The following is a 27576-nucleotide window of genomic DNA, read 5'->3' as shown; positions in this document are numbered from 1 at the left end:
GTCTGCTGCAGGCAGCTCCAAGCCCCCAGGCTTGATTTCATTATTAATCTTTTTTTTACCTGAATTTCACATCCTGCCCTGCATTTCACCGTGGCACACGTGCTGGCAGGTGGCAGAGGAGTGCTGGCACCTACTGAGGGACGGCAGGACCTGTCCGGGCAGCTGTCTGCCTGGGTGGTGTGAGAGAGGCTCACAGGAGAGGAGAGAAAAGCTAAAAATCCTTTTAATTAAAAAAAAAATAACACAATCAAACAAGAGGAGAGGTGAGCTGCTGGCCAGGCAGTTGGTCACACACAGCTTCTCCAGCTGCTGCTGCTGCTGCTGTCCCCAGTGAGCAGCTCTGCAGAACCTGTGGTCCCCTCCCCGCTGGGCAGAGCTGCTTCACATCACCCCAAAGCTTCACCCTCCTCCTCCCCTTCCCCCCCTAAAAGTACTTCTCAGGGCTTTGCAGCAAACAGCCCAGGGCCACAAAGCTGTCCCCAAGGTGGTGGGGACATCATTGGTGCTGGGGGAGTGGGACATGGCTGCTGTGGAGACGGGACAGGGCACATAGTGGACATCCCCACCGTGGATGCCTCCCAAGTGGAGGTGGTGGGGAACAACGAGGAGAGGCTGCAAGAGGCCAGGTTGGTTTGGTGGAGAAGCAGCAGCTGCAGGGAGCCCAGTAGAAGCTGTAGGGAACCCCCCAGATGCTGTAGGGAACCCCCCAGATGCTGCAGGGAACCCCCCAGATGTTGGTCCTCCTCCAGAGAACAGGGGGTGCTCTGGCATTGCACCCCTTGAGCCCAAGCTGCTGAGCTGCTGCATGTGGAAGCTGTGGGCGCTGGCCCCAGCCCTGCACGGGGCTGCTTCTGCCCTGTGCTCCTTGCAGCCCTGGCAGAACCAGATGAGGGTCGTGGTGCAGCCCCTGGCACGGGAGCTGAGGGGCTGCATCCAGCACCCAGCCCCTCCTGGCATCAGGTCAGGTCATCAGCTCCGAGGGGGTACCAGGAGCCCAAGGTAGCAGAGCTGCTGTCTGTGGGTCCAGTCTGGAGCAGGATCAGCCCCGGGCAGGTGGAGCTTCAGCTCTGAGGGGCTCAGCAGGGGGCTAAACACCAGCCAGGGGCTGACGGACGAGGGGCTGAGCATGTTGGTGGTGGAGGTCAGTGTTCTCCATGGCTTTCCAGGCTCCTGCAGAGCCCCCGCACAGGCTGCAGGGGGGATGCGCAGCTGCCAGTGGGACACATCCCAGGGATCAGCACCCGGAACAGCAACCCCGCGGGGCCGGACCAGCCCCTCTGCAGCCCCCGAGCTGCCCAGGCTTCCAAAGCACCCGAAACGGATCTAGAAATGCCCAGGGAAGGAAGGGACCTGGCCAGCTCCGCAGCGGGGGGGCAGGTCCGGAGAGCCCCGGGGGCCAGGTTCTTACTGCAGCCAAAAGCAGAGCTGCGCCGCGGCGCCAGCGCTCCGGGAGGCTGATGCCAGCCGGGGCAGCTACGGCGAGGGTGCGGGGAGGGGGCGCACAGGAGGGGCTGTGGCTGGGTGCAGGAGCTGGGGGGTGCTGCGGGCGGCCCTGGAGCGCAGGCTCTGCCCGCGGGTGATGAGCCCTGCGTAGCCCTCCTGGTGGGAGAAGGCATAGCTGGAACGGCGCCGGGCGGAGCCGCGGGGCATGTGGGCACGCAGCTCCACCGAGGGCTCCGGTGCCCGCCTGGCCTTCAAGCAGATCTTCTGCAAGGAAAAGAGGACGTCAGGGCTGTGGCCTTCTCCCAGGCAAGACCTCAACCCGAAGGGGGAACAAGCAACCGACCCTGGGAGTGCTGGAAAGCTGCCTGGTGGAGAAGGACCTGGGGGTGCTGGCTGCCAGTGGGTGAAGCTGTGGGGTCAGCAGGCTGCCACAGTAAGTGATTGTGCAACACCTTTCCTTGTGCCATTCCTCTGCTGGCAGAGCTCCAGAAGTGATGAAGCCTCCTTCTCTGGAGGCACTCAGAACCTGCCTGGATGCTTTCCTGTGTGACCTGCCCTAGCTGACCCTGCTCTGGCAGGGGGGGGTTGGACTGAGTGATCTCTGGAGGTCCCTCCCAACCCCTAACATTCTGTGAGAGGAGCAGCCTGGGGATGTTGGTTGACAGCAGCTGGAGATGAGCCAGCAGTGCCCAGCTGGGCAAGAAGGGCAGCAGCAGCCTGGCCTGGAGCAGCAGTGGTGTGGGCAGCAGGGCAGGGATTGTGCCCCTGGACTGAGCACTGTTGAAGCCATGCCTTGAATCCTGGGGTCAGTTTTGGGCCCCTCACTCCAGGAAGGACATTGAGAGGCTGGAGCAGGTCCAGAGAAGGGCAACAAAGCTGGGGAAGGGTCTGGAGAGGAGCAGCTGAGGGAGGTGGGGGTGGTTAGTGTGGAGAGGAGTAGGCTGAGGGAGACCTCATTGCTCTCTACAGCTCCCTGAGAGGAGGTGGGAGCCAGGTAGAGGTTGGGCTCTGCTGCCTAGGATCAGGTGACAGAAGGAGAGGCAGTGGTCTGAAATGGTGCCAGGGGAGGGTTAGGTTGGGGATGAGGAAAAACTTCTTTGCTGGAGGAGTGGTCAGGGACTGGCACAGGCTGCCTAGGGAGGTGGTGGAGTCCCCACCCCTGAAAGGTGTTCTAGAACCCTGTGGCCATGGCACCTGGGGCCATGGTTTGGTGGCCATGGTGGACTGGATGATCCCAGAGGGCTTCTCTAACCCTAGCAGCTCTGTGCTTCTCTGATTCTATAAGCAGGGAGCACTGGGACACAGTTGGGTTCCTCACTCCACCATGATCTGAGCTGCTGTGGTGTGGTGCATAATGTGGAGACCCTCCTGGGGTTCTTCAAGGCTCCCAGAGCTCTGAAGCACAATCTCAACCCCTGCTCTCATCTGGAACCTCTCTGTACCACCAATCCACCACAGTCCACATGGGGATAAGCTCTACCAAGGCTGGGGGTACCCAGACCTGCACCAGACCCCAGTATCCCCTAAGTGGCAGGTCCAGGGAGTCCTGGATGCCAGTTCCTTACTGCAGCCTAAACCAGACCCTCTTCAAGAGCTGGAGTAGGTCTCTTCTCCCAAAGCCTCATACTGAGTCATGAACCAATTTAAGGAGAGGGCCCTGGAGCCAGACTTGGGCACCAATGTCCTGAGGGACCACCACCTCGGTGCCTCCAAGGAGAGGTGACATCTCCCACGGCTACAGGCCAGGCAGTGGCTTCCCTGGGGAACCTTCCCATCACCAGCAGTGCCCTGGGCAGCCCCAGCCTGCCACCAGCAGGCTGCAGCCCCCTCCCCACGCCAGCCCCTGCCAGCCCTCACCTGCTGGATGGTTGCTTTGCCTGCCATGGAGTGGTACAGCTGGATGGTGAGCGAGGGGATGGTGTTCACCACCAGGGACAGGAGGACCACCAGCAGCACGTAGGGGTCGGTCAGGGCATTCCGGCTGGCATCTGCCAGGGCAAGAAGTCAGGAGGTGAGCAGAGAAGGTGGAGAGGACAGAAGGAGCAGCTGGTGAGGCACAGGCCCTCACCCATTGTGGAGGTGGAACCTGAATTGGAGTCAAAACTCAAGACAGTAAGGTTGAGAAGTGGTAACAAAGAGATGATCTACAAGGTGGGAAAGAGCTCCTAGCACCAAGCCCAGGCTGGACTCCCCTGGCTGGGGGAGGGAAGGACCGTGGGGACCCCTGGGACATCTCACCTGGGAAGCGGAAGACAGCAGGAGCCAGCCTGAAGGCATCAGCGCTTTGGGTCAGGAAGGAGAAGAGGCAGAAGAAGAGCAGGCTGGCAGTGACCATCAGGAAGGACAACACAGTCCAGAACTTGGTGTCCAGGATGATCTGCAGGGACAAGAGCAGAGCACACAGCATCTCATGGGGGCTGCAGGGACAAGAGCAGAGCACACAGCACCTCGTGGGGGCTGCAGGGGCAAGAGCAGAGCACACAGCATCTCATGGGGGCTGCAGGGACAAGAGCAGAGCACACAGCACCTCATGGGGGCTGCAGGGACAAGAGCAGAGCACACAGCATCTCATGGGGGCTGCAGGGACAAGAGCAGAGCACACAGCACCTCGTGGGGGCTGCAGGGACAAGAGCAGAGCACACAGCACCTCATGGGGTTGGGAAAAGGCAATGAAGGATGAAACCAAAGGGCTGTCCACCCCCAATCTCCCTCAGATGCTCCTCAGAGGGCTTGTGTCCAAGACCCTTCCCCAGCCTTGTTGCTCTTCTTTGGACAGGCTCCAGCCCCTCAGTGTCTGTGTGGTGAGGGCTGGAGAGGAGCAGCTCCCCCTCAGTGTCTGTGTGGTGAGGGCTGGAGAGGGGCAGCTTCCCCCCAGTGTCTGTGTGGTGAGGGCTGGAGAGGAGCAGCTCCCCCTCAGTGTCTGTGTGGTGAGGGCTGGAGAGGAGCAGCTCCCCTTCAGTGTCTGTGTGGTGAGGGCTGGAGAGGAGCAGCTCCCCCTTAGTGTCTGTGTGGTGAGGGCTGGAGAGGAGCAGCTCCCCCTCAGTGTCTGTGTGGTGAGGGCTGGAGAGGGGCAGCTCCCCTTCAGTGTCTGTGTGGTGAGGGCTGGAGAGGGGCAGCTCCCCCTCAGTGTCTGTGTGGTGAGGGCTGGAGAGGAGCAGCTCCCCCTCAGTGTCTGTGTGGTGAGGGCTGGAGAGGAGCAGCTCCCCCTCAGTGTCTGTGTGGTGAGGGCTGGAGAGGAGCAGCTCCTCCCCAGTGTCTGTGTGGTGAGGGCTGGAGAGGAGCAGCTCCATGCTCACCTCCACCAGGACCGACAGCAGCGCCGAGGTGGCCACGGTGACGGCGAAGGACTCGTAGTCACCCACGGCCTTGCTGCCCACATGGTCCTGGAAGGCCCAGAGGGCGATGTAGAAGCTGGCAAGGGAGGTGCTGGCCCCGTGCAGGAAGGTGACACCAAACACCCGGTAGTTGAAGAGTTGATCTTGCTGCCCAATCACGTAGAGCTCAGGGAACTCCAGGCTCTTCTTGGCGCTCACGTCCTGCCAGGAGGGCACCAAGCGTCACCCACGCCTGGAGGCAGGATTGGGTCACCCCCACCCAACACACCCTGTGGGGAGTCCCTCCACCTGCTTGTGATGGGGAAGAGAAGCAGCCCAGGACCGGTGGTGAGCTCTGAATGCCCATTGAGATGCTTGGTGCTGAGGTGCAACCACTGCTGGGCTGATTCAGACCTGCTGAGGATGGAGCCTCCAAGCACAGGGGCTGGATGCACCCTGGTGAAGCCATACCTGCTCCAGGAGGCCCACGGAGAGCACAGGGTAGGCAGTGTAGAAGATGTTGTAGAGGGCAAGGAACCAGCCCTCATACAGAGGCTAGAAGGGAGGAGAAAGCAGCTGTGAGCTCAGTGGTGCTTGGGAATGATTCCTGCAAGAGTGGTCAGGGATTGGCACAGGCTGCCCAGGGAGGTGGTGGAGTCCTCATCCCTGGAGGTGTTCCAAAACCCTGGGGCCATGGCACCTGGGTTCATGGTCTGGTTGCCATGGTGGGGTTGGGTTGCTGCTTGGACTGGGTGATCTCAGAGGGCTTTTCCAACCCAAACAGTTCTATGACTCAGAAAAGCTTCCCAGGCACCGGGGTGAGGCCCAGAGACTCCCATCCAAACTCCAGGGAAATCCCCATGGAATTGCCCCAGGCTCTGCATCAGCCCCATGGTATCAGTGGGCTGTGGGACCAGATGGAGATGGGGCTGGAGCCCCACAGGGGTGGTCACATCACACTGATGGCCCTTGGGATAGAAGCTCTCCTTTTGGGGGCAGCCTGCTGACTGCACATGGGATCTTTCCCTGCTTCTGTCCAAGCTGGAGGTCACAAGGCCATCCTACATCTCCCCAAGCTTGGTGATACTGTGATACTGAGACCCACAAGGACATCCCACATCTCCCCAGGCTGTGGAGCTCACAAGGACATCCTACATCTCCCCAAGCTTGGTGATACTGTGATACTGAGACCCACGAGGACATCCCACATCTCCCCAGGCTGTGACTCACAAGGCCACTCCACACCTCCCCACCCCATGAAGCTCACAAGGCCACCCCACACCTCCCCAGGGTGCTTTTCCCAGACCAGTCAGGTGAAGAGCAGATAGGCAGTGGCTGCTCAGCCAGGCAGCCCCAAACATTGTGCGACCCAAGCCCGGGGCCAAGGAGAAAGGAGCCCGAGGCGGTGCCGCGGAGCTGCGTCCACCCAGCAGGACCCAGACGTGGCGCTGAGCGAGGGGCTTGCAGCAGGAGCACGCAGGGATGGATGTGAGCCCTCCTGCAGGCTGCATGCCCTCACCTGGGCTGTGAATCCGCTGTGGAAGGCGAACCAGACCTGGGCCATGAGGCCGGCGAAGGTCTTGTAGAAGAAGCAGCACAGGAACTTGCAGACGCGGAGGTAGCCCCAGCGGCCGTGCACCAGCAGCAGGCGCTGCAGGAAGCAGAACTGCGCCAGGGCATAGTCGCTGCACTGCACGGCCTGCATGCCCTCCAGCCCGCTGATGCCCACCCCGATGTCAGCAGCTGCGGGGGACAGGAGGCTGTGGGGAGGCTCTGGGGCAGCTGACTGCTGGCAGCGGCTGAGGATGAGCCAGCAGTGCCCAGCAGCTGGGCAAGAAGGGCACCAGCAGCAGTGGTGTGGCCAGCAGGAGCAGGGCAATGACTGTGCCCCTGGACCGGGCACTGCTGAGGCCATGCCTTGAACCCTGGGGTCAGTTTGGGGCCCCTCACCCCAAGAAGGACATTGGGAGGCTGGAGCAGGTCCAGAGAAGGGCAACAAAGCTGGGGAAGGGTCTGGAGAACAGGGCTGGAGAGGAGCAGCTGAGGGAGCTGGGGGTGTTGAGTGTGGAGAAGGAGGCTGAGGGAGACCTCCTTGCTCTCTACAGCTCCCTGAGAGGAGGCTGGAGCTAGCTGGGGCTTGGGCTCTCCTCCCAAGGAACAAGTGATAGGCTGAGGGAGCTGTGAGTGTTGAGTGTGGAGAAGAGGAGGCTGAGGGAGACCTCCTTGCTCTCTACAGCTCCCAGAGAGGAGGCTGGAGCCAGGTGGGGCTTGGGCTCTCCTCCCAAGGAAGCAGTGACAAGCTGAGAGGAAATGGCCTCAAGCTGCCCCAGGGGAGGTTTAGGTTCCTCATCAGAAGAAACTCCTTCCCTGAAAGGGTTCTCAAAGGCTGGCACAGGCTGCCCAGGGAGGTGGTTGCATCCCTGGAGGCGTTTCAAAGCTGCAGAGGTAGGGTGCTGAGGGCCGTGGCTCAGCCCCAGCCCTGGCAGAGTTAGAGAATGGTTGGGCTGGAGGAGCTGCAAGGGCTCCAAGCCCCTGCTGTGGTTCTGTCATTCTAAGATTTCCTTCTGGATTGTCCCCAGGCTGCTGGGCAGAGTGGTGGTCCAGGAGTGATGGGCAAAGGGAAGGACTCTCCTCTATCACCTGCCATGGCTGTGGGATGTATGGTTGAGGGTGTGAAGAGCAGGGCCCCATGCCAGGGCTGCTGGAGAGGGGCAGGGATATCTCTGCCAGCTGCCCACACTGGGGCTCACAGCAGCATCAGGGTTCACCAAGGTCACTCCTGCTTTGTCCCAGGCTGCTCCTGTGCCTCCTGCTCCCCTCCCAGCACAGCAATGTGGGCAACTGGCTTGGGGGTTCCCCTCCCAGCCTCCTCACCTCAGAGAGGGCGAGGTGGTGGAGGTGGCAGATGGGGCACCACCGCTGCCCTGCCCACCACGGGATGGAACCCTCCCACCCTGCCCCCAGCCTCACTTTTGATCATGTTGACATCGTTGGCGCCGTCCCCGATGGCCAGGGTGGTGACATTCTTGTGCTTCTTCACCAGCTGCACAATGAGAGCCTTCTGCTTGGGGGTCACCCTGCAGCAGATCACAGCCTGGCAGCTGGTGGCCAAGTCCACGAAGGCCTTCTCCACCAAGCTGCCCTGCTCCTGGCTGCCTGTAGCCCTGCAGGCTGCCAGCCACCGCCGCAGCCTCCCCTGCTCCTTCAGCACCTCCTCTGTCTGCAGGATCTTGTCCTGGGGAGGAGAGCAAATGTGGTTGGGACCTCACCCTCAGCCTTCACAGCAGGAGGTGTCCCCCATGACCCCTCTTTTAACAATGCTCTTGGAGGTGCTACCAAAAAGTGACCTCAGTTTGCTCCACGTTCCTCACTGTGACCACAAGATCAGTCTGTCCCCAGAGGACCAGAAGAGCCTGGGACCACCCTCCAGCCCCAAAAGATTGGCTGAGCACATGTGGTTGAAGCCCCTCAACACCAAAATGATCACTACAAGGTTGTCCCCCTCTTCATTTCCTAGCCCAGCTTGGGCTTCTTTTCCCTACCTCCTCCTCTGTGTTCTGGTGCCACCCAGCACTTCGATTGCACCAGGGCAGAACCAACAACCTGTGGGGCCCCAGAGCAGAGGAGAGCACCCAAAAGCACCAGGGCAGGAACAACAACCTGTGAGGCCCCAGAGCAGAGGAGAGCATCCAAAAGCACCAGGGCAGGAACAACAACCTGTGAGGCCCCAGAGCAGAGGAGAGCATCCAAAAGCACCAGGGCAGGAACAACAACCTGTGAGGCCCCAGAGCAGAGGAGAGCACCCAAAAGCACCAGGGCAGAAACAGCAACCTGTAGGGCCCCAGAGCAGAGGAGAGCATCCAAAAGCACCAGGGCAGAAACAGCAACCTGTAGGGCCCCAGAGCAGAGGAGAGCATCCAAAAGCACCAGGGCAGAAACAACAACCTGTGGGGCCCCAGGGCAGAGGAGAGCATCCAAAAGCACCAGGGCAGAAACAACAACCTGTGAGGCCCCAGAGCAGAGGAGAGCACCCAAAAGCACCAGGGCAGAAACAACAACCTGTGGGGCCCCAGGGCAGAGGAGAGCACCCAAAAGCCTCCTTACCAGGAGGTCCCCACTGATGATGAGAGCTCTCTTCTTGTGGCGTGAAGCCTCTGGGCGCTGAGGGGAGAGGTTGCTGCTGCAGAAGGCTTCTCCACTGCTGCTGAGGTTGTTGTTGCTCACCCAGTAAGCCTTGAGGATGTCACTGTGAACAGAATCTCAGCATGGGGGGGCGGGGGGTAGGAAGTGATCTCTGGAGATCCAGCCCAATGTCCCTGCTCAAGCACTTCCTCATCAAAGTCTGCCAAAGACTTTGGGAATGCTGGAGGGGCAGAATAAGATGGGGAGGCCTGGGAAAGCCTCAGCAGCTGACAGGCACCTCCAGACCGGGGCAGGGAAGGAGAAGCACCTCTGGCAGAGCTGAGCTCTGCCCACCCTGCACAGCTTCCTGTGCCCTAAAGTGTCTTCAGGAGGGCCCACAAAGGTGCTGGGCCAGAAGGTGATGAATCCTCACCTGATCTCCCTCTCCTCCAGGATCTCCATGTCGTCAGTGAGCAGCTTGCAGGCGTAGCCAATGTTCACTGCAGTCTCTGCAGCATGCAGGTGTCAACAGCTGATGGCCACATGCTGCTGCCCCCCACCCCTCCCCATCCTGGGGCTGCTCCCAACCCCTGCCCTGCTCCAGCTCTGTGCCATGGTGCAGATAGCTTCCCCTTGCCTCAGCTTCCCCTGGGTGATGTGGGACCTGCTCTTCCTTCACGTTAAAGGGAACGGCAGAACCTGGTGGCTGCCCACTCCCAGGGTCTGATCCCTCCTCTCTGCTTCTGGTTAGGGAAGCAGAAATGTGTTGGTGGGGACCTGGGGTTGCCTCCACTGACCTTGTTTGTCTCCTGTCAGCACCCACACTTTGATGTTGCCCAGCTTCAGCAGCTGGATGGTCTCAGGGACTCCGTCTTGCAGCTTGTCCTCAATGGCCGTGGCCCCAAGCAGCTGGAAGGAGGGGAAGTGGGTGGCATGACATGGGGCAGGGCATGGTGCAGAGGTGGGAGCTGGCCCTGAGTTCAAGCCACAGCTCTTTGCCCATGGCTGGACACAACCTGACAGATGACTGCAGGTGTTTAAGAAGAGGCCTGATGGGGTGCTTGGTGCCAGGGTTTAGTTGATTAGATGGTGTTGGGGGATAGGTTGGACTCGATGATCTCAAAGGTCTCTTCCAACCTGGTCTGGTCTGGTCTATTCTATTCTATCCTGTCCTATTCTATCCTATTCTATTCTATCCTGTCCTATTCTATCCTGTCCTATCCCATTCTATCCCATTCTATTCTATTCTATTCTATTCTATTCTATTCTATTCTATTCTATTCTATTCTATTCTATTCTATTCTATTCTATTCTATTCTATCCCATCCCATCCCATCCCATCCCATCCCATCCTATTCTATCTCATCCCATTCTATTCTATTCTATCCCATCCCATCCCATCCTATCCCATCCCATCCTATCCCATCCCATCCCATCCCATCCTATCTCTAACCCAGTGGCCTGTCACAAAGTCACCCCTGGAGGGTGACCTCCACCTGCTCTCCTACCCAGAGGGCAGGGTTAGCCTCTTCACCTCCTCCCCCCAGAGAGCTGCCCCCCACTGCCCTGCCCTCCGTGGGGCCAGCAGGGGCAGTTGTGAGGCAGCTGCCCCCACCTGCAGGTCCTGCTCCATCTCCTCGTAGAGCCTGTGGAGCTGCGGCGCGCGGTCCCGCAGCCGGACGCTGGCCTGGTGGTGCCTCCTGCTCCAGGAGCTGTACTCCGCCTCGCTCACCTCCTTGCTGGCCAGGCACAGGGTCCTCAGTGTCTCCTGGGCAAAGTGCTGCAGGGATGAGACATCAGGGCTCCCTCCCCTTCCCCAGGCTGCCTCTCAGAGCAGGGAAGTCATTGTGCCCTGTGCTCAGCACTGGTCAGGCCACACCTTGAGTCCTGTGTCCAGTTCTGGGCCCCTCAGTTTAAAAAGGACATTGAGAGACTTGAAGGTGTCCAGAGAAGGGCAACAAAGCTGGGGAGGGGTCTGGAGCACAGCCCTGTGAGGAGAGGCTGAGGGAGCTGGGGTTGCTTAGCCTGGAGAAGAGGAGGCTCAGGGGTGACCTCATTGCTCTCTCCAACTCCCTGAAGGGATGTTGGAGCCAGGTGGGGGTTGGGCTCTTCTCCCAGGCACCCAGCACCAGAACAAGAGGACACAGTCTCAAGCTGTGGCAGGGGAGGTTTAGGCTGGAGGTGAGGAGAAAGTTCTTCCCAGAGAGAGTTGTTAGCCATTGGAATGTGCTGCCCAGGGAGGTGGTGGAGTCCCCATCCCTGGAGGTGTTCAAGAGGGGATTGGATGTGGCACTTGGTGCCATGGTTTAGTCATGAGGTCTGTGGTGAGAGGTTGGACTTGATGATCTTTGAGGTCCCTTCCAACCTTGGTGATTCTGTGATCAGGCCAGCTGGTCACAATGTCTCCATGGGCAGAGCCAGAGACTTCCCAGGGTCTCCCCCCACAGCCTCTGACTCCCTCCCCCCACCCTACAGCATCCCCATGAGCAGCCTTGCAGTGCAGCTGGTCCATGCAGCACATCAAAGGTGGATTTGATGCCCTCTTAGCCCCTGTCCCATAGGCAGGTGAGGTTCCTAGAGCAGCAGAAGAAAGAAGGAACCAAACCCCTCAAGCTAGAAGGAGAAAAAGAGCAGCAGGAGACTCCAGGACAGCCAGGCCAAAGGCAGCTCAGCCCTTCCCACCCACCCCAGGCTGGCATCAGACTCACATCCAGAGCCATCTCGGTGAAGCTCTCACTGGGGCCCCTCCTCTGCAGCCTCTCCAGGATGACTGTGTCTGCACCCTTGGTGTAGAGCCGGATCCTGCCCTGGGGGTCTCGCACTGGGAGGGAGGGAAGGGACAGCTTAGGACCCCAGAGAGGTGGCTCCCACTTGTGGCTGTCCCCAAGCAGTGGCCTTGCTGCAGGAGGCACTGCAGGAGGCACTGCAGGAGGCATTGCAGGAGGCACTGCAGGAGGCACTGCAGGAGGCACTGCACACTGCAGGAGGCACTGCAGGAGGCACTGCAGGAGGCACTGCAGGAGGCACTGCACACTGCAGGAGGCACTGCAGGAGGCACTGCAGGAGGCACTGCACACTGCAGGAGGCACTGCAGGAGGCACTGCAGGAGGCACTGCACACTGCAGGAGGCACTGCAGGAGGCACTGCAGGAGGCACTGCACACTGCAGGAGGCACTGCAGGAGGCACTGCAGGAGGCACTGCAGGAGGCACTGCAGGAAGCACTGCAGGGCACGCTGCTGCTCTCCTGCTGGCTGTGGTAGGGAGCAGAGGAATGTCCCCAGGTCACAGCATCACAGAGCATTAGGGGCTGGAAGGGACCTCGAAAGCTCATCCAGTCCAAGCCCCTGCCAGGCAGGGTCAGCAGCAGGCAGCATCATGCCTCAAGGGCTGTCAGTTCCTCACACACCTCCCCTCACCTGCTGGCTCCCTCTTGGCTGCTCAAACCCTTCACTGAGCTACTGGGGAGGAGCACTGCAGGGACAACCAAGACAGTCCTTAGGTGTCCCTATGCCAGGTGTGGTCAGCTGCAGCCATTCTGGAGGGCAGGGATCCACCCAGAGGGACTTGGACAGGCTGCAGAGCTGGGCCCAAGCCAACCTCATGAGGTTCAACCAGAGCAAGGGCAAGGTCCTGCAGCTGGGTCAGGGCAGTCCCAGGCACTGATACAGGCAGGGCAGGGACTGGCTTGAGAGCAGCCCTGAGGAAAAGGCCTTGGAGGTGCTGGGGGAGGAGAAGCTCAACAGGAGCCAGCAGGGAGCACTTGCAGCCCAGAGAGCCAAGCAGAGCCTGGGCTGCAGCAAGAGAAGTGTGGCCAGCAGGGCCAGGGAGGGGATTCTGCCCCTCTGCTCCACTCTGCTGAGACCACAGCTGGAGCTCTGGGTCCAGTTCTGGAGCCTCTGTGCCAAGAAGGATCTGGAGGTGCTGGGAGGTGTCCAGAGAAGGGCCAGGAGGATGAGCAGAGGGCTGGAGCTGCTCTGCTCTGAGGACAGACTGAGAGAGTTGGGGGTGTGCAGGCTGGAGAGGAGAAGGCTCCAAGGAAACCTTCTTGTGGCCTTCAGTATCTGCAGGGGGCTACAAGAAAGCTGGGGAAGGACTTTTCAGATGGTCAGAGAATGACAGGACTTGGGGGGATGGAACAAAACTAGAAGTGGGGAGATTCAGATTGGATGTGAGGAAGAAGTTGTTGCCCATGAGGGTGGTGAGAGCCTGGCACAGGTTGCCCAGGGAGGTGGTGGCAGCCTCCTGCCTGGAGGTGTTTGCAGCCAGGCTGGATGTGGCTGTGAGCAACCTGCTGTGGTGTGAGGTGTCCCTGCCCGTGGCAGGGGGGTGGAACTGGCTGAGCCTTGAGGTCCCTTCCAACCCTGACAGTTCTGTGATCCTGATGCCCTCCCTTGCAGGGCTGGCTCTGGAAGGGACTCTCCTCCATGTCCCTGCAGCCATCTCACTCACCCAGGACAGACATCCTCCTGCGGTCGCTGCTGAAGTCCAGCATGGCCAGGACCTTGTAAGTCCTCTTCACCCCCAGCTCACTGATGGTGATGGTGTCCTGTGTCCGTGCCAGGAACACGTACCCCAGGTCCCTGGCAGCCAGCACCAGGGCTTCTTCATCTGGGGAAGCTGCCTGATAAACCAGCTGGCCTGCAGAGGAGGAGCAGCAGTTAGGCAATGAGGCTCCCAGGCAAGCCCCACTTGGAGAGCTGAAACCTCCCTTTCATCCCCAGCACCACCTTTCCCTCTGCAGAACCTACAGCCCAAGCTACCAGGCTAGGGAAGCTCAGTCTCACTTGTCTCATCTCTTCTGCTTGCTGCCCCAGGCAGGACAAGTGCCCAGCCAGGGCTGGATTCACCTCTCTGTGCTCTGTTCTAACTGAGGAGCTTCAAACCAAGCCCAAGTATTCACATCCATGATGGTAGGACACTGGCCCTGAGCATCCCTGGGCTCTCAAGCTACCAGAGTTTGGTTGGGGGATGGAAAAAGCCATGGTGGCCAAAATGCCCTGAAGAGGCAGAAGAGCAGCATGAGGGAAGCTGAGCAATGCTCAGCAAGAGCTAAAGGAGCTGTGGGGGGCAAGAGGCTGGGGCCAGACTCTGCTCAGAGGTGCCCAGGGACAGCATAAGGGGCAAGGGACACAAACTGGAACCCAGGAGGTTCCACATGAAGAGGAATAGGTTTGGTGTGAGGCTGCTGGAGCCTGGAGCAGGCTGCCCAGAGAGGTTGTGGAGTCTCCTGGTGTGGAGAGCTTGCAACCCCCCCTGGGCACTGTGCTCCTGGGCAGGGTGCTGTGGGTGCCCTGCTGGAGCAGGGGGGTTGGGCTGATGATCTCCAGAGGTCCCTTCCACCCCCCCCCCCCATGCTGGGATTCTGTAACAGCAACCTGACCCCACTCCAACCACTGTGCCCACACATCAACCACTGTGCCCAACCCACCTCCCTTCTCCTCCACCATCACAGTGTGGCACAGGGCCAGCAGCCTCAGGAACTCCCTCAGCACAGGGTCAGTATCCTGCTGGGCAGCTTCCAGCAGAGTCACTTTGCAGAAGTCCAACTTCTTCTCCTCCTGTTGTCTCCAGTTCAACCCCAACCCCTGCAAGAGGCATGGGCAGGTTGCAGGAACCCAAGAGAGACCAAGCTGGGCTGCAGCCTTGTGGTGGCACAGCTCTGGCTCTGCACTCTCTACACAGAGGGGATCACAGAATGGGTTGGGGTGGAAGGGACCTGAAAGCTCATCCATTTCCAACCCCTCTGCCATGGGCAGGAACACCTCCCACCAGCACAGCTTGCTCAGGGCCTCATCCAGCCTGGTCTTGAACACCTCCACGGAGGAGGCAGCCACAGCCTCCCTGGGCAGCCTGTGCCAGGCTCTCCCCAACCCTCACTGCCAAGAATCTCTTCCTCATCTCCAGTCTCAATCTCCCCTCTCCCATCTCAAAGCCATTGTCCCTCATTTTGCCACTCTCAGCCCTCATCTAAAGTCCCTCCTCAGCTCTCCTGGAGCCCCTCCAGGCACTGAAGGCAGCACCAGATGTTGGGAAAGAAAGAGGACTAAAACAAGAAGAGGATTCTTTGATAAACCAATCCCCCTGGTCCTTAATGGGCAGCTGAGACCTGGCAAACTTCCCAAGCTCTCTGTGCCAGCCTGGGACCCTGCTGTGCTCCAAAAGCCTGCTCCTACTGCTGCAGGAACCAGTATCTGGCATGGCTTTGGCCCTGCTAAAGAGCAGTGTCCAGCCCCATGCCACCCAGGGAGGGGAGCTACACACCAGTGGCTGCTTGTTCTCCTGGGCTGTGTCTGCACCTGCCAGAAGAGAAAGAATTCATTAGCAGGGAGCTGGAGGAGGACATCAAGGGGCTCCTCTAGAAGGGCCTGGAGACCTGGGTGCAGGGGGACCTCGTGAAGCTCAAGCAGGGCAAGGGTAGGGTCCTGCAGCTGGGGAGGAGAAACCTCCTGCAGCAGGACAGGGGAGAGGGGAGCTGCTGGGGAGCAGCTCTGTGCAGAGAGATCTGTGGGTGCTGGTGAGCAGCAAGCTCCCCAAGAGCCAACAGTGTGCCCTGGTGGCCAAAAAGGCTCTTGGGGTGCATGAAGAAGAGTGTGGCCAGCAGGTCAGAGGAGATTCTCCTGCCCCTGTACTCTGCCCTGCCTGCATCTGGAGTGCTGTGTCCAGATACCTATTATATTCTGTAAGGAGGAGAGGAGAGGAGAGGGAGAGGAGAGGGAGAGGAGAGGGAGAGGAGAGGGAGAGGAGAGGGAGAGGAGAGGGAGAGGAGAGGGAGAGGAGAGGGAGAGGAGAGGGAGAGGAGAGGGAGAGGAGAGGGAGAGGAGAGGGAGAGGAGAGGGAGAGGAGAGGGAGAGGAGAGGAGAGAGACTTGGGGATTCTTGGGTTCACAGGGGGAAAACCAAATAAATGGAGATCATAAAAAAAAGCAAAGATGAAATCACTGGAACAAAACTGCCTAAGGGAGGCCTTCTGGTGGCCTTGCAGTGCTTCAAGGGCTGAGCAGAAAGCTGGGGACAGACTTTGGAGCAGGGCCTGTTGGGACAGGCCAAGGGGGGATGGTTTGGGGCTGAAAGAGGGGCATTGAGAGTGGAGAGAAGGGAGAAATGTTTGCCCCCGAGGGTGGGGAGAGCCTGTCCCAGGCTGCCCAGAGAGGTTGGAGCTGCCCCCTGCCTGGAGTCATTGCAGGTCAGGTTGTCTGGGGCTGTGAGCAACCTGCTCTGGTTGCAGATGTCCCTGCTGATTGCAGAGGGCTAGATGACCTTGAGAGATGCCTTCCAACTCAAACCAGTCTGGGAGCCTGGGACTTCTATCCAGCCAGGAGGAGTGAAAAGCAGCAAAGTGGCCTAGATTCCAGGTCAGCCTCACCCCCAGGGCTCTACAAACTTGTGCCCACCAGAAGCTGCATAGATGGTGCCATTGATGCAGCATTTCTTGAAGGTCATCACGTTCTGGGTCAAGGTGCCAGTCTTGTCTGAGAAGATGTACTCAATCTGGCCGAGCTGGTCGTTGAGGCTGGTGCTCCTGGCCTGGGCTGGGATGTCCTTCACAGGGTAATACATCTCCAGGTCCCAGTTGATGAAGAAGCTGTTCACCAGGTAGACAAATTCAAACCTGGGCCATCAGGTAGGAGAAAGGAAGGGGAAGGAAGTCTCATAACTCACACCCAATGAGTTTGGAAACAGCTTCTCCTGCTCACAGGGGCTGTGCCCTCCCTTTCCTGCCTTTCCAGCAGCTCCTCCTCAGCTCCTCCACCATTTCCACCCCCAGGATTGGCTCTTTGCATCTTTCTCCTCCCAGAAGATCTCAAAGGACATCACTGATGCTTGTAAGCCACCCCCCACCTCCCATCCTTACCCCCTCCCAGCCAAGGGAACACATGGGGCTGACATGCTCGGGGTCTCAGCCCCATTTGGGGGCTGCAAAGCAAGGTGCCAGATGCTGGCCAAGGTCAGGGCGCTGGGCTGCTGAGCTCTGATCCTTACGTGATGTACATGGACATGGGGATGATGATGCTCAGGAGGATTGTGAAGCCCCAGAAGCTGAAGAAGGCCTGCTGGGCAGGAGTGGTGTGCTGGTAGAGAGCAGAGAGGTAGCTGTGGTCCTCCTGGAAGGTCTTGGCCCAGAAGCCAGAGGCGACGGCGAGGCACAGGGAGGTGAGCAGCAGCCCCAGGAAGATCTGCGATGGGAAGCCAGGAGGAGAATGTCCTATCTCACAGAGCCCACCAGACTCTGCCCTAGGGCCAGCCACTGCCCCTCCCAGGCTGTCTCATTCATCTGTAAACCCATGGAAAGGTGTCCTGGGGGTGGTTCTCAGAGCTCAGCCTGGGCCCCGCCGAGGGATCAGAGCTTGAGCTGCAGCTTGACCCAGCCACAGCACACAGAGAGCAAGCTGGGCTGGTGGGAGGTGTCCCTGCCCAAGGCAGGGCTGTTGGGACTGGATGGTCTTCCAGGTCCCTTCCAACCCAAACCATTCTAGAACTCTATGGAATTTTCCCACCCTCCTAACCACCTTTCCCAACTTTCCCACCCTCCTAACCACCCTTTCCCAACTTTCCCACCCTCCTAACCACCTTTTCCAGCTTTCCCACCCTCCTAACCACCTTTCCCAGCTTTCCCATCTTCCTAACCACCTTTCCCAGCTTTCCCACCCTCCTAACCACCTTTCCCAGCTTTCCCATCCTCCTAACCACCCTTTCCCAGCTTTCCCATCCTCCTAACCACCTTCCCCAGCTTCCCCACCCTCCTAACCACCATCTCCCTGGACAAAGTGTGTCCCACAGCTTCCTGCTGAAATGCCAGCCAACAGAGGGATCACAGACCACAGGATGCTAGAGGTTGGAAAGGACCTCCAAAGATCACTGAGTCCACCCCCCCTGCTAGAGCAGGACCATGGAATCCAGCACAGCTCACTCAGGAGCACATCCAGATGGGCCTGGAAAGGCTCTAGAGAAGGAAGCTGCCCAACCTCCCTGGGCAGCCTGCTCCAGGGCTCTGTGAGCCTCACAGTGAAGAAGTTCCTCCTGATGCTGAGGTAGAACCTCCTGTGCTAGAGTTTCTATCCATAACCAGGAGTGCTCATGGCCAGCCTGGGAAATGATGACACTCAGCCACCAGCAGCAGGAGCAGGAAGCATCCAGCTCCTCGTTATGACCACACTGCTTAGCTTCCCATGGAGGAAGGACTTCTCCTTCCCCCATCCTCCATCTACTCTGTGCTGAGCCACAGCCTGCAGGTCCTTCAGCACGAGCCCCCTCCTTGGACCTGCATGGTTATGGATTAGTGAAGCACACCAGAAGGGGTTGGAGATCCTGAAAGCTCCAGCTCCTTGGTCCCAGAGGCTTTGGAGCTGAGGGCTGAGAGCTGCCAGCACCCAGGGTTTAAGCACGCCCAGACCCAAGAGCTGCTGCTTCCCGGGGCCACCACTGGCTCTTTGCCCATGGTTAAACCTAAGCTCTTCTCAGCAGGAGGTTGCAAGCTTAAGGGAATCAGCATCCTCCAAGCAAGAGGTCCTCCATGAGAAGACTTGTGAGCAAGCCCAGGAGGGCAGTGGGGCAGGGCAGGAGGTGTCTGCCCCACACTCACCATGATCACCAGCCGGTCCATCAGGCGGTCCAGCTTGGTTTTCTTCCTCTGGATCTTCCCACAGTTCCTCATGATTTTGGAATCAAATCCTGGGTGAGAAACATTTCAGAAGTAAAAAGGCAAGAGTCTGGAAAGTCTCCAGAGAAGGAGACTCCACAACCTCTCTGGGCAGCCTGCTCCAGGGCTCTGTGACCCTCACAGTGAAGAAGTTCCTCCTGATGCTGAGGTGGAACCTCCTGTGCTGGAGTTTATATCCATTACCCCTTGTCCTACCACAGAATGGAGCAGAACCTGTCCCTGCCCCTTCCCCCTTGAGCCCCAGCCCTCAGGTATTTATAGACATTGATCAAATCCCCTCTTAGTCTCCTCCTCTCCAGACTAAACTGCCCCAGGGCTCTCAGCCTCTCCTCCTCCTCCTCATTTATGAATGGTGCATCCCTGTAAATATTGCCTGCTTTATACTCATTCATTGCTTTGCTTGCAAACAGAGCTTCATTTCCTTCCAACTGAGCTGGTCTGGCAATCTTGGGGGGGTGGGGGAATTTCAACACCCCACACACACCCAGATGTGGAGGCAGCTGGGCCCAGATCTCACCTGCATAGAGGACCAAGCCGTAGCAGAGGTCTGTGTTGCGCAGCCTGCAGCCCCTCAGCAGGATCCTTTCACTGTCCAGGGAGAAGCTCTCCCCCCTCCACTCCAGGGTGCCTGTGAAGCTGTGCATGCGGCTGTTGGGCTCCTCACAGGTCACCCTCCCTGCAGCAGAGGCCATGCTCCACGTGGTGGCTTTGTGGGGAAAGGAGAAGACCCCTTCCCTCCCCTCTTCTCCCCTCCTGTCCCTCTCCTCTCCTCTCCTGTCCCTCTCCTCTCCTCTCCCTTTCCCTCCCCTCCCCTCCCCTCTCCTCTCCTCCCCAAACCTCTCCAAACCTCCCCTCTCCCCTTTCTTCCCTCCTCTCCCCACATCTCCAAAGCAGCTTGGGGGCTTCCTGGGGAGATTCAGTGTTTGCCAGGGCATCTCCCAGATGCAGGTGGGATGGGGATGGTCACCCTGTGGTTCTGGGAGGGTGCTCAGCCCAGCAACCTCACTGGGCTATATAAAGTGCAGGATTTACAACCCCAACCCCCTGCAGCCCCAGAGCCTCCAGGGGGAGAGTCTGCACCCAGTGGAGGACCGAAGGGGAAACCCCCCAGGGTCTAAGCTCAGGTTTGGGAGCCAAGCACTTGAATCCTTTGGGAAAACCAAGATCCAGGGCAAGGGGCAGGTGCACAGCTCTGATGGACTCAGCACTGGGGAAGGGTCTCCACATTAGGTCTTTGGCTCCTTGCAGCCAGAAGCAACCTCCTGCTGGGGTGATGGCACTTGGTGCCTGAGGGGACAGAGACTGGTGGGGTGAGCACCTCCCTGCCTGCTCAGGGCACTCACCATCAAAGGCAGCCATGCTCTCCTCACTCACCAGCTCCTGGTGGGTGACCAGAAGAGCTTGCCTGAACTTCAGGTTCGTTTCCCTACAGACAAGAACCAGGAAGGGGAAAACAAGAGCAGGCTGTGAGGGGACAGAGCTGCTCCTCCTGCTGCCAGACCCATGGGACAGAGACAGCCATTGATTAGCAGCTGATTAGAGGAGTGATGGCAATGAACAGTGAGATAAGGACCACAGCAGACTCCCAGCACTCAGACAGGAACAGAGCCTTGGCCTGGAGACCCTGGAGTTAAATCTTCCTGCAGATGGAGGTGAGAGGGATGGGCAGTGCGTGACAGTTTCAGGCTATGGCTTTAAAATGCTTCACAGATCTTGAGCAGAAGAGGAGTAGAATGTAAATGAATCACTGGTGGGTGGGAAAAGAGAACTAAAGATCATTCTGAACAGTCCCATGGGAGAGAGATCTACCATGAGATACAGTTCCCAAAACAAAAGGCTCTGGAGGTGCTGGAAGGTGTCCAGAGCAGGGCCTCGAGGAGGAGCAGAGGGCTGGAGCTGATCTGCTGTGAGGACAGACTGAGGGAGTTGGGGTTGTGCAGGCTGGAGAGGAGAAGGCTCCAAGGAGACCTAATTGTGGCCTTCCAGGATCTGCAGGGGGCTACAAGAAAGCTGGGGAGGGACTTTTTAGATGGTCAGGGAGTGACAGGACTGGGGGGGGGGGGGGTGGAGCAAAACTGAAAGTGGAGAGATTCAGATTGGCTGTGAGGAAGAAGTTGTTGCCCAGGAGGGTGGTGAGAGCCTGGCACAGGTTGCCCAGGGAGGTGGTGGAGGCAAGGAGGGAGAAGCTGGTAGCTTCCCCTGGTCCTTGGGGGGTGGGGGGGTGTGTGTGTGTCCTTGTGCTGTTTGTGAATTGCAAATCCCTGTGGATGTTGTGTGTTTTGTACACATCCAGTGCAGTTTGTTGTAGCTTGGAGTGCTGCTTGTAAATGCAGCTTTCATTTGCTTCCAGCTGAGCTGCTCAGGCAAATTTGATGTTGGGGGGGAGGATTTCCAGCCCACCACACAGTGGCTACCCCCTGCCAGGCTGAGAGGGAGTCCAGAAATGGGGGGGGGAGAGAGAGACCCCAGGTCATAAGCTGCTCTGTAGGAGCCCCAAGGGTGGTTTTGGAGTTCCCATTTCAAAAGCTGGAGCTCCAATCCCATTTCTGGGGGGAGGCCTGAAGGGTTCTCTTCCAGGGGATCCCTCACACCCCGTGGTTTCTGCTGACCTCACAGCATGCCTGAGCCTCTACCGCTGGGGGTTCCCCGGGGCTGGGGGCTTCAGCTGTTGGCTGGGATGGCTCTGCCCCTTTTATCCCCATGGCAATAGAGGTCCCTGCTCTGCCTTCAGGGGAGGTTCAGGTTGGATGTTAGGAAAAATATCTCCCCAGAAGGGGCTTCTCAGGCACTGGCAGAGGCTGCCCAGGGAGGTGCTGGAGTCCCCATCCCTGGAGGGCTTTGAAAGCCGAGGTGGTGGAAATCATCCCTGGAGGGGATGTGAAAGCTGCAGGGGTGCAGCACTGGGGGCTGTGGTTTAGAGGCAGTGGCTCAGCAGCAGGGCTGGGAATGTGAGCTCCAGGCCAGAGGTTGAACTTGCTGAGCTCCCAGGTGCCCCCCAAGCTCCACAGCTCCAGGGTTCTGTGCCTCACCCATCGATCTCAGCTGTCTCCACGTAGCACAGGCTGCTGGGCTCCGAGCTGCACAGCAGGAGCATGTCAGCCTTGAAGGGCAGAAAAGGGGGGGAGAGGGCAGCTGGCTGAGTCCCTGCTCCTCAAAACCAACCCCCCCAGCGCCTCCCACTGCCCCTGGGGGCCCTTCCTCACCGGGACGAAGCTGTCCTTGCGCAGGCGAACGATGTCCCCCACGCAGATGTGGCGCCACTGCTGCCAGCGGAACCTGCAGGAGGGGCAGGGGGAGGGGGTGGAATTTACCACCTCACAGAGCAGAGGGAATGGGGACAGAGGTGGCTTGTGCCCACTGGAGCAGCCTGTGTCTGTCCCAGCTTCTTCATGGAGCGCAGAGGAGGCCACAATGATCCAAGGGCTGGAGCAGCTCTGCCGTGAGGGAGCTGGGGCTGTGCAGCCTGGAGAGGAGAAGGCTCCAGGGGGACCTCGGAGCTGCCTGCCAGGACCTGAAGGGATCCTGCAGGAAGGCTGCAGAGGGACTTTTCCTGAGGGTGTCTTAGAGACAGGACAGGAGGAATGGTTTGAGGCTGAGGTAGAGTAGGGTTGGACGGTAGAGGGTGGTGAGACTCTGGCACAGGCTGCCCAGGGAGGCTGTGGCTGTCCCCTCCCTGGGGGTGTTGAAGGCCAGGCTGGATGAAGCCTTGAGCAAGCTGTGCTGGTAGGAGGTGTCCCTGCCCATGGCAGGGGGTTGGAGTAGATGATCCCTGAGGTCCCTTCCAACCTGAGCTGTTCCAGGATTCTATGAATGGGCTTTTAAGGTTGTTGGTTCCTCTGCCACCATGGTGACCTCCCTCCTGCATGCCTGAAGGGTGGCTGAGCAGCAAGGAGGGCATGAGGCTCATTTGTCACAGCCACATTCTCTGCACCTGCAGGAGCCAGGGACTTTCAGCCCCCTGGCCACCAGTGGGAAACATTGGTCCTTCCCTGGAGCAGGGCTTAGCAGTGACAGGACCTCATGGCTTAGATAGGGAGACCTGGAGGAACTTCTGTGGCCAAAGCAAGCCAGGGAGGTTTTGGACCTGCTGGGTGTGCCTGGGACATGACCATCCCTGCAGCTGGACCTGCAGCAGGTGGCTGGGAGCTGATGGGAGTGTGCAGAGAAAGAGGTAGTCCCACCAAAACCCTCTCAGTCCCACCAAACCCCATCTCAGTCCTACCAAAACCCTCTCAGTCCCACCAAACCCCATCTCAGTCCTACCAAAACCCTCTCAGTCCCACCAAACCCCCATCTCAGTCCTACCAAAACCCTCTCAGTCCCACCAGATCCCCTCCCAGTCCCACCAAACCCCCTCTCAGTCCCACCAAACCCCATCTCAGCACCACCAAACCCCCATCTCAGTCCTACCAAAACCTTCTCAGCCCCACCAGACCCCCTCTCAGCAGCTGTGCTCAAGGGTGCTCAGCCCTTCAGACAATCTAACATTCCATGCAGCCCTGGAAAACTCAGAGACAGTCTCCCAAAGCCTCTCACCTCTTCCCAGAGAGGATTTCACAGGGCCTGCTGTTGATGTTTCTGTCACTTTGGTGACGACCCTGCCCAGAGGAGAGAAAGAAAAAGAGAAGCCAGAAGTCTTCTTCATGCCATGAGACCAACCACGATTTGTTTCCTCAGCCCTGGGGCAGGATCTCCTTCCTGAAGCCACCAGAAGATGCCTCCTGATTAAGAAAGAGGCTAGCACAAGCCCTGTGAGGAGAGGCTGAGGGAGCTGGGGTTGCTCAGCCTGGAGAAGAGGAGGCTCAGGGGAGACCTTCTTGCTCTCTACAACTCCCTGAAGGGAGGTTGGAGCCAGGTGGGGGTTGGGCTCTTCTCCCAGGCAACCAGCACCAGAACAAGAGGACACAGTTTCAAGCTGTGCCAGGGGAGGTTCAGGCTGGCTGTTAGGAGGAAATTCTTCCCAGACAGAGAGATTGGCCATGGGAATGTGCTGCCCAGGGAGGTGGTGGAGTCCCCATCCCTGGAAGTGTTTCAAGTAAGCCTGGATGAGGCCTTTGGTGCCATGGTTGAGTTAATTGGATGGTGCTGGGTGATAGGTTGGACTTGATGATCTCAAAGGTCTCTTCCAACCTGGTTAATTATTCTATTCTATTCTATTCTATTCTATTCTATTCTATTCTATTCTATTCTATTCTATTCTATTCTATTCTACTCTACTCTATTCTAATCTATTCTATTCTATTCTACTCTATTCTATTCTATTCTACTCTACTCTACTCTACTCTACTCTACTCTAAACTCCACCAAGGTATTTCTGGGGACCAGCCTGGGAATGTTGGTTCAGGTAGTAAAAATCACAGAATCAATCCTTGAGATTCTCAGCCTGGGGAGATGCAGGATGGCCTTGTGAGCTCCACAGCCTGGGGAGATGTGGGATGGCCTTGTGAGCTCCACAGCCTGGGGAGATGCAGGATGGCCTTGTGAGCTCCACAGCCTGGGGAGATGTGGGATGGCCTTGTGAGCTCCACAGCCTGGGGAGATGTAGGATGGCCTTGTGAGCTCCACAGCCTGGGGAGATGTAGGATGGCCTTGTGAGCTCCAGCTTGGACAGAAGCAGGGAAAGATCCCATGTGCAGTCAGCAGGCTGCCTCCAAAAGGGGAGCTTCTATCCCAAGGGCCATCAGTGTGATGTGACCACCACTGTGGGGCTCCAGCCCCATCTCCATCTGGCCCCACAGCCCACTGATACCATGGGGCTGATGCAGAGCCTGGGGCAATTCCATGGGGATTTCCCTGGAGTTTGGATGGGAGTCTCTTGGCCTCACCCCTGGTGCCTGGGAAACTTTTCTGAGTCATAGAACCACAGAACTGTTTGGGTTGGAAAAGCTCTCAGAGATCATCAAGTCCAACCTATTCCCTAATCCCTAACACCTCCTGACAGCTAAACCATGGCTCCAAGTGCCACATCCAAGCCTTTCTTGAACACCTCCAGGGGCAGTGACTCCACCACCTCCCTGGGCAGCACATTCCCAGGGCCAATCTCTCTTTCTGTGCAGAACTTCTCCCTACCATCCAGCCTGAACCTCCCCTGGCACAGCTTGAGACTGTGTCCTCTTGTTCCGGTGCTGGTTGCCTGGGAGAAGAGACCAAGCACAATTCCCAAGCTTTCCACTTCACCCTACAGCAGAGATGGGAACCCTCCTGACCACCTCCTGACCATCCTCCCACCCCTACCTGCCCTCACCCCCCCCAGCCCTTGGCTCCAAGCCCTACTCACGATGTCATCGATCAGGTCCCGCAGCCCCCGGATGGTGAGAAGGCAGCCCAGGGGGAACAGCAGAGTGTACCAAGGCAACGTGGAGATCTCAGGGATGGTCTAGGGAAGGAGAATTTGACACTCCTGACACAGCTTTCATCCCACCTGGGACACTTGGGGTGGTTGAGTAACTTGAGGTGACCTCCTGCTCTCAGTGTCCCTTCCCAGTCAGCAGCAGAGGAGGGCAGGAGCCCAGCTGAGAAGCAGCTCAGCAGCTCTGGGCTGCAGGTGGCTGCTGGAGGTGGAGGGTTCTGCTTAGCTGGGGTCTGCCTGAGCTTTGCTTACATCCAAACCCAGCTGGTCTGAAGCACCCAAACTTAATGGAGGTTAAACTCCTCAGAGGTCATAGAGTCACAGAGTGGTTTGGGTGGGAAGAGACCTCCAAAGCTCACTCAGACCAAGCCCTGCAGCCAGCAGCATCCCCAACCAGAGCAGGATGCTCACAGCCCCAAACAACCTGACCTGCAATGGTGCCAGGGATGGGGCAGCTCCCAGCTCTCTGGGCAGCCTGGGACAGGCTCTTCCCACCCTCAGGGTCAAACATTTCTCCCTTCTCTCCACTCTCAAGCTCCCTCTTGCAGTTCCAAACCATCCCCCCTTGTCCTGTCCCAACAGGCCCTGCTCCAGAGTCTGTCCCCAGCTTTCTGCTCAGCCCTTGAAGCACTGCAAGGCCACCAGAAGGTTTCTGGACAGCCTCACCTGTGCTCACTCTTACCTTGGTGCCCAGCTCACCACCTGGACACCACTGCAGACCAGAGTCTCCTCCTCCACAGCCTCCCTTTCTGGAGTGCCTGCCCTGCCTGGAGGTGAGGCTGCCTAGAGAGCTCTTACCTTGGTGCCCAGCTCACCTGCAGCAGGATGACAAAGACAAAGTAGACGTTGGCCATCCGGTGGAACTGCTCGTAGAGGTTCAGAGGCAGGAAGGTGAGGATGTTGTACTTGGCTGTCTTAATGGCATTGCCCTGCAGGAGAAAGGCAGAGTCAGCCCCACAGCAGGGGTCCAACCCTGATGGCTTCAAGGAGGTGTTTGGAAAACGCCAGAAGCCTCCTGGTGGATCTGGGACCTTCTCGACTCCAACTGCCTCTGGCTGCCCAAGCCAGAGGGCAAAGAGGAGAGAGCTGTTAGAGCAAAGGGCTCCTGCTGACCTGGAGCCAGGGACACCCAAGTGGCCATTGTCCAGCTGGAGAAAATCCCCAGCTGGTTTTGTTCAACCAAATCTTTCCCCCCCTCCCCACCAAACCTTCCTTTTGGTTCAACCACCAGACCAAGACTTCTCCCCCCTAGGGCATCCAGGGCAGCAGGTAGGAAGCAGCCTCCCTGCTGGCGGTCTTCAGCCTCCTGGGTCCCTTCTCATCTCATCCCCAACCACCACCAGCTCAGGAACCAGGGGAAAAGAAGTGGCCCAGCAGTGGCCCAGGTGGACTCACTGAGTATTTCTCCCTGGTCAGGCAGAAGGCAAACTTCTTCTTGAACTGCTTGTGGTAGCTGCGGTCGTTGGCCCTCACCTCCCAGGAGAAGGCTGCAAAAGCAAGAGGGTGGCTGCCAGCTGTCACCAGCCAGCCTCTGGCCATCACCCCCTGGCCTCCAAGGACAAGTGGTGGTGCCTCTGAGCTCCTGGTGAGCTGTGCTGTCCACCTGGAGAGCTGCTGGAGGTACAGCTGGGGCAGAGTTTGCCCCCTGGGGTGGACAAAAGGTGGAGCAGGAGGCCAGAAGCTTCCAGAGCTGTAGGACTGCTGTGTCCTCTCTGAGCCTCAGGCTGACCATCTGGGCTGAGCTGTGGGTTAAGGTACAGCCAGGCCAGGTGAAGTTTCCTCCTCCAAGACTGTGCTGCAGACTGCTCCTGCCTCTCCTGATGTCACTTTTGCAGCTCCAGTGCAGATGCTGCCCAGCCAGGGGCATCCAAGCAGTGTTCCCCATCTCCCACACCCCAGCTGATGGCCAACCCACACCATCTCACCCCAAAGCTGCTTCTTCCCCACCCCCCAGCCCAGCCCCAGCTTTTTCATGAACTCTCTAAAGGAAGAGCAAAAGCCCCAAATGCCCTCCCTGCAGACTGACCTGGCAGCTGCTGCTTCCCAGCTGGGCAGCCTGGGCCTGGGTCCTGCTCAGCCATGATGCCACCACTGCCAGGACCTAGGAACCAGGACAGCCACAGAGATTTGCAATGCTGAACAGCCACAGAACCCCAGAATCCCAGCATGGAGGGGTGGGAAGGGACCCCTGGAGAGCATCCAGTCCAAGCCCCCTGCCCCAGCAGGGCACCCACAGCAGCTTGCCCAGGAGCACAATGCCCAGGGGGGGTTGGAAGCTCTCCACACAAGGAGACTCCACAACCTCTCTGGGCAGCCTGCTCCAGGCCCCCAGCACCCTCACACCAAACAATTTTCTCCTCCTCTCCTCCTGCTCAGATGGAACCTTCTGGGTGCCAGTTTTGCCCCTTGCTCCTTGTTCTGTCCCTGGGCAGATTGTGTCCTGTCCCACTGAGCACAGTCTGGTCCCAGCCTCTTGCCCCCCACAGCTTCTTTAGCTCTTGCTGAGCATTGCTCAGCTCCCCTCTGGGGCTGCTCTTCTCCAGCCCCAGGGCTCTCAGCCTTTGCTCCTCACAGAGCTACTCCAGGCCCCTCAGCATCTTCAGAGCCTCCACTGGACTCTCTCCAGTAGCTCCTTGTCTCTCTTGAACTGGGGAGCCCAGAACTGGACCCAGTACTCTCTGCCCCTCATG

The 27576-nt window shown here is 58.6% G+C and overlaps 1 protein-coding gene across 4 annotated transcripts; it reads right to left on the bottom strand.

Annotated features, from left to right (window-relative positions):
- Window positions 1-205: 205 nt before the first annotated feature.
- On the bottom strand, window positions 206-26983 carry ATP8B3 (ATPase phospholipid transporting 8B3). 4 transcript variants are annotated; one of them, XM_068156304.1, is made up of 27 exons: window positions 26913-26983; window positions 26282-26373; window positions 25702-25815; window positions 24815-24913; window positions 23074-23135; window positions 21741-21813; window positions 21567-21637; window positions 19881-19963; window positions 19055-19213; window positions 18460-18548; window positions 16860-17053; window positions 16271-16488; window positions 15142-15176; window positions 14309-14465; window positions 13330-13518; window positions 11588-11700; window positions 10495-10659; window positions 9677-9788; window positions 9313-9388; window positions 8862-9003; window positions 7728-7992; window positions 6277-6500; window positions 5229-5312; window positions 4740-4979; window positions 3682-3820; window positions 3301-3431; window positions 206-1707 (listed from the first exon to the last, which is right to left on the bottom strand). In XM_068156304.1, the coding sequence occupies exons 1-27, from the start codon at window positions 26965-26967 to the stop codon at window positions 1474-1476; spliced, it is 3615 nt and encodes a 1204-aa protein (XP_068012405.1). In that variant the 5' UTR covers window positions 26968-26983; the 3' UTR covers window positions 206-1473. The 4 variants fall into 4 exon arrangements, with proteins under 4 accessions (XP_068012405.1, XP_068012406.1, XP_068012407.1 ...); XM_068156305.1 differs by lacking the exon at window positions 21567-21637 and having other exon boundaries at window positions 19912-19963; XM_068156306.1 differs by lacking the exons at window positions 21567-21637; window positions 25702-25815; window positions 26282-26373; window positions 26913-26983 and having other exon boundaries at window positions 24815-24905.
- Between the last annotated feature and the right edge of the window lie 593 nt (window positions 26984-27576).

The sequence above is a fragment of the Melanerpes formicivorus genome, unplaced genomic scaffold (assembly GCF_026170545.1).
Source record: "Melanerpes formicivorus ecotype bairdi unplaced genomic scaffold, bMelFor1.0.p_v2 SCAF_34, whole genome shotgun sequence".
Classification (NCBI taxonomy): domain Eukaryota; kingdom Metazoa; phylum Chordata; class Aves; order Piciformes; family Picidae; genus Melanerpes; species Melanerpes formicivorus.
This window is presented reverse-complemented; position numbering and strand designations above follow the sequence as displayed.

Coding starts and splice junctions, on each gene's coding strand:
- ATP8B3 (XM_068156304.1), bottom strand. CDS start 26,967: ATGGCTGAGCAGGACCCAGGCCCAGGCTGCCCAGCTGGGAAGCAGCAG. Junction 13,519..14,308: donor GATGGTGGAGGAGAAGGGAG/GTGGGTTGGGCA, acceptor CCTCCTCTGCAG/GCCAGCTGGTTTATCAGGCA. Junction 3,432..3,681: donor TGCTGTCTTCCGCTTCCCAG/GTGAGATGTCCC, acceptor TTGCCCTGGCAG/ATGCCAGCCGGAATGCCCTG.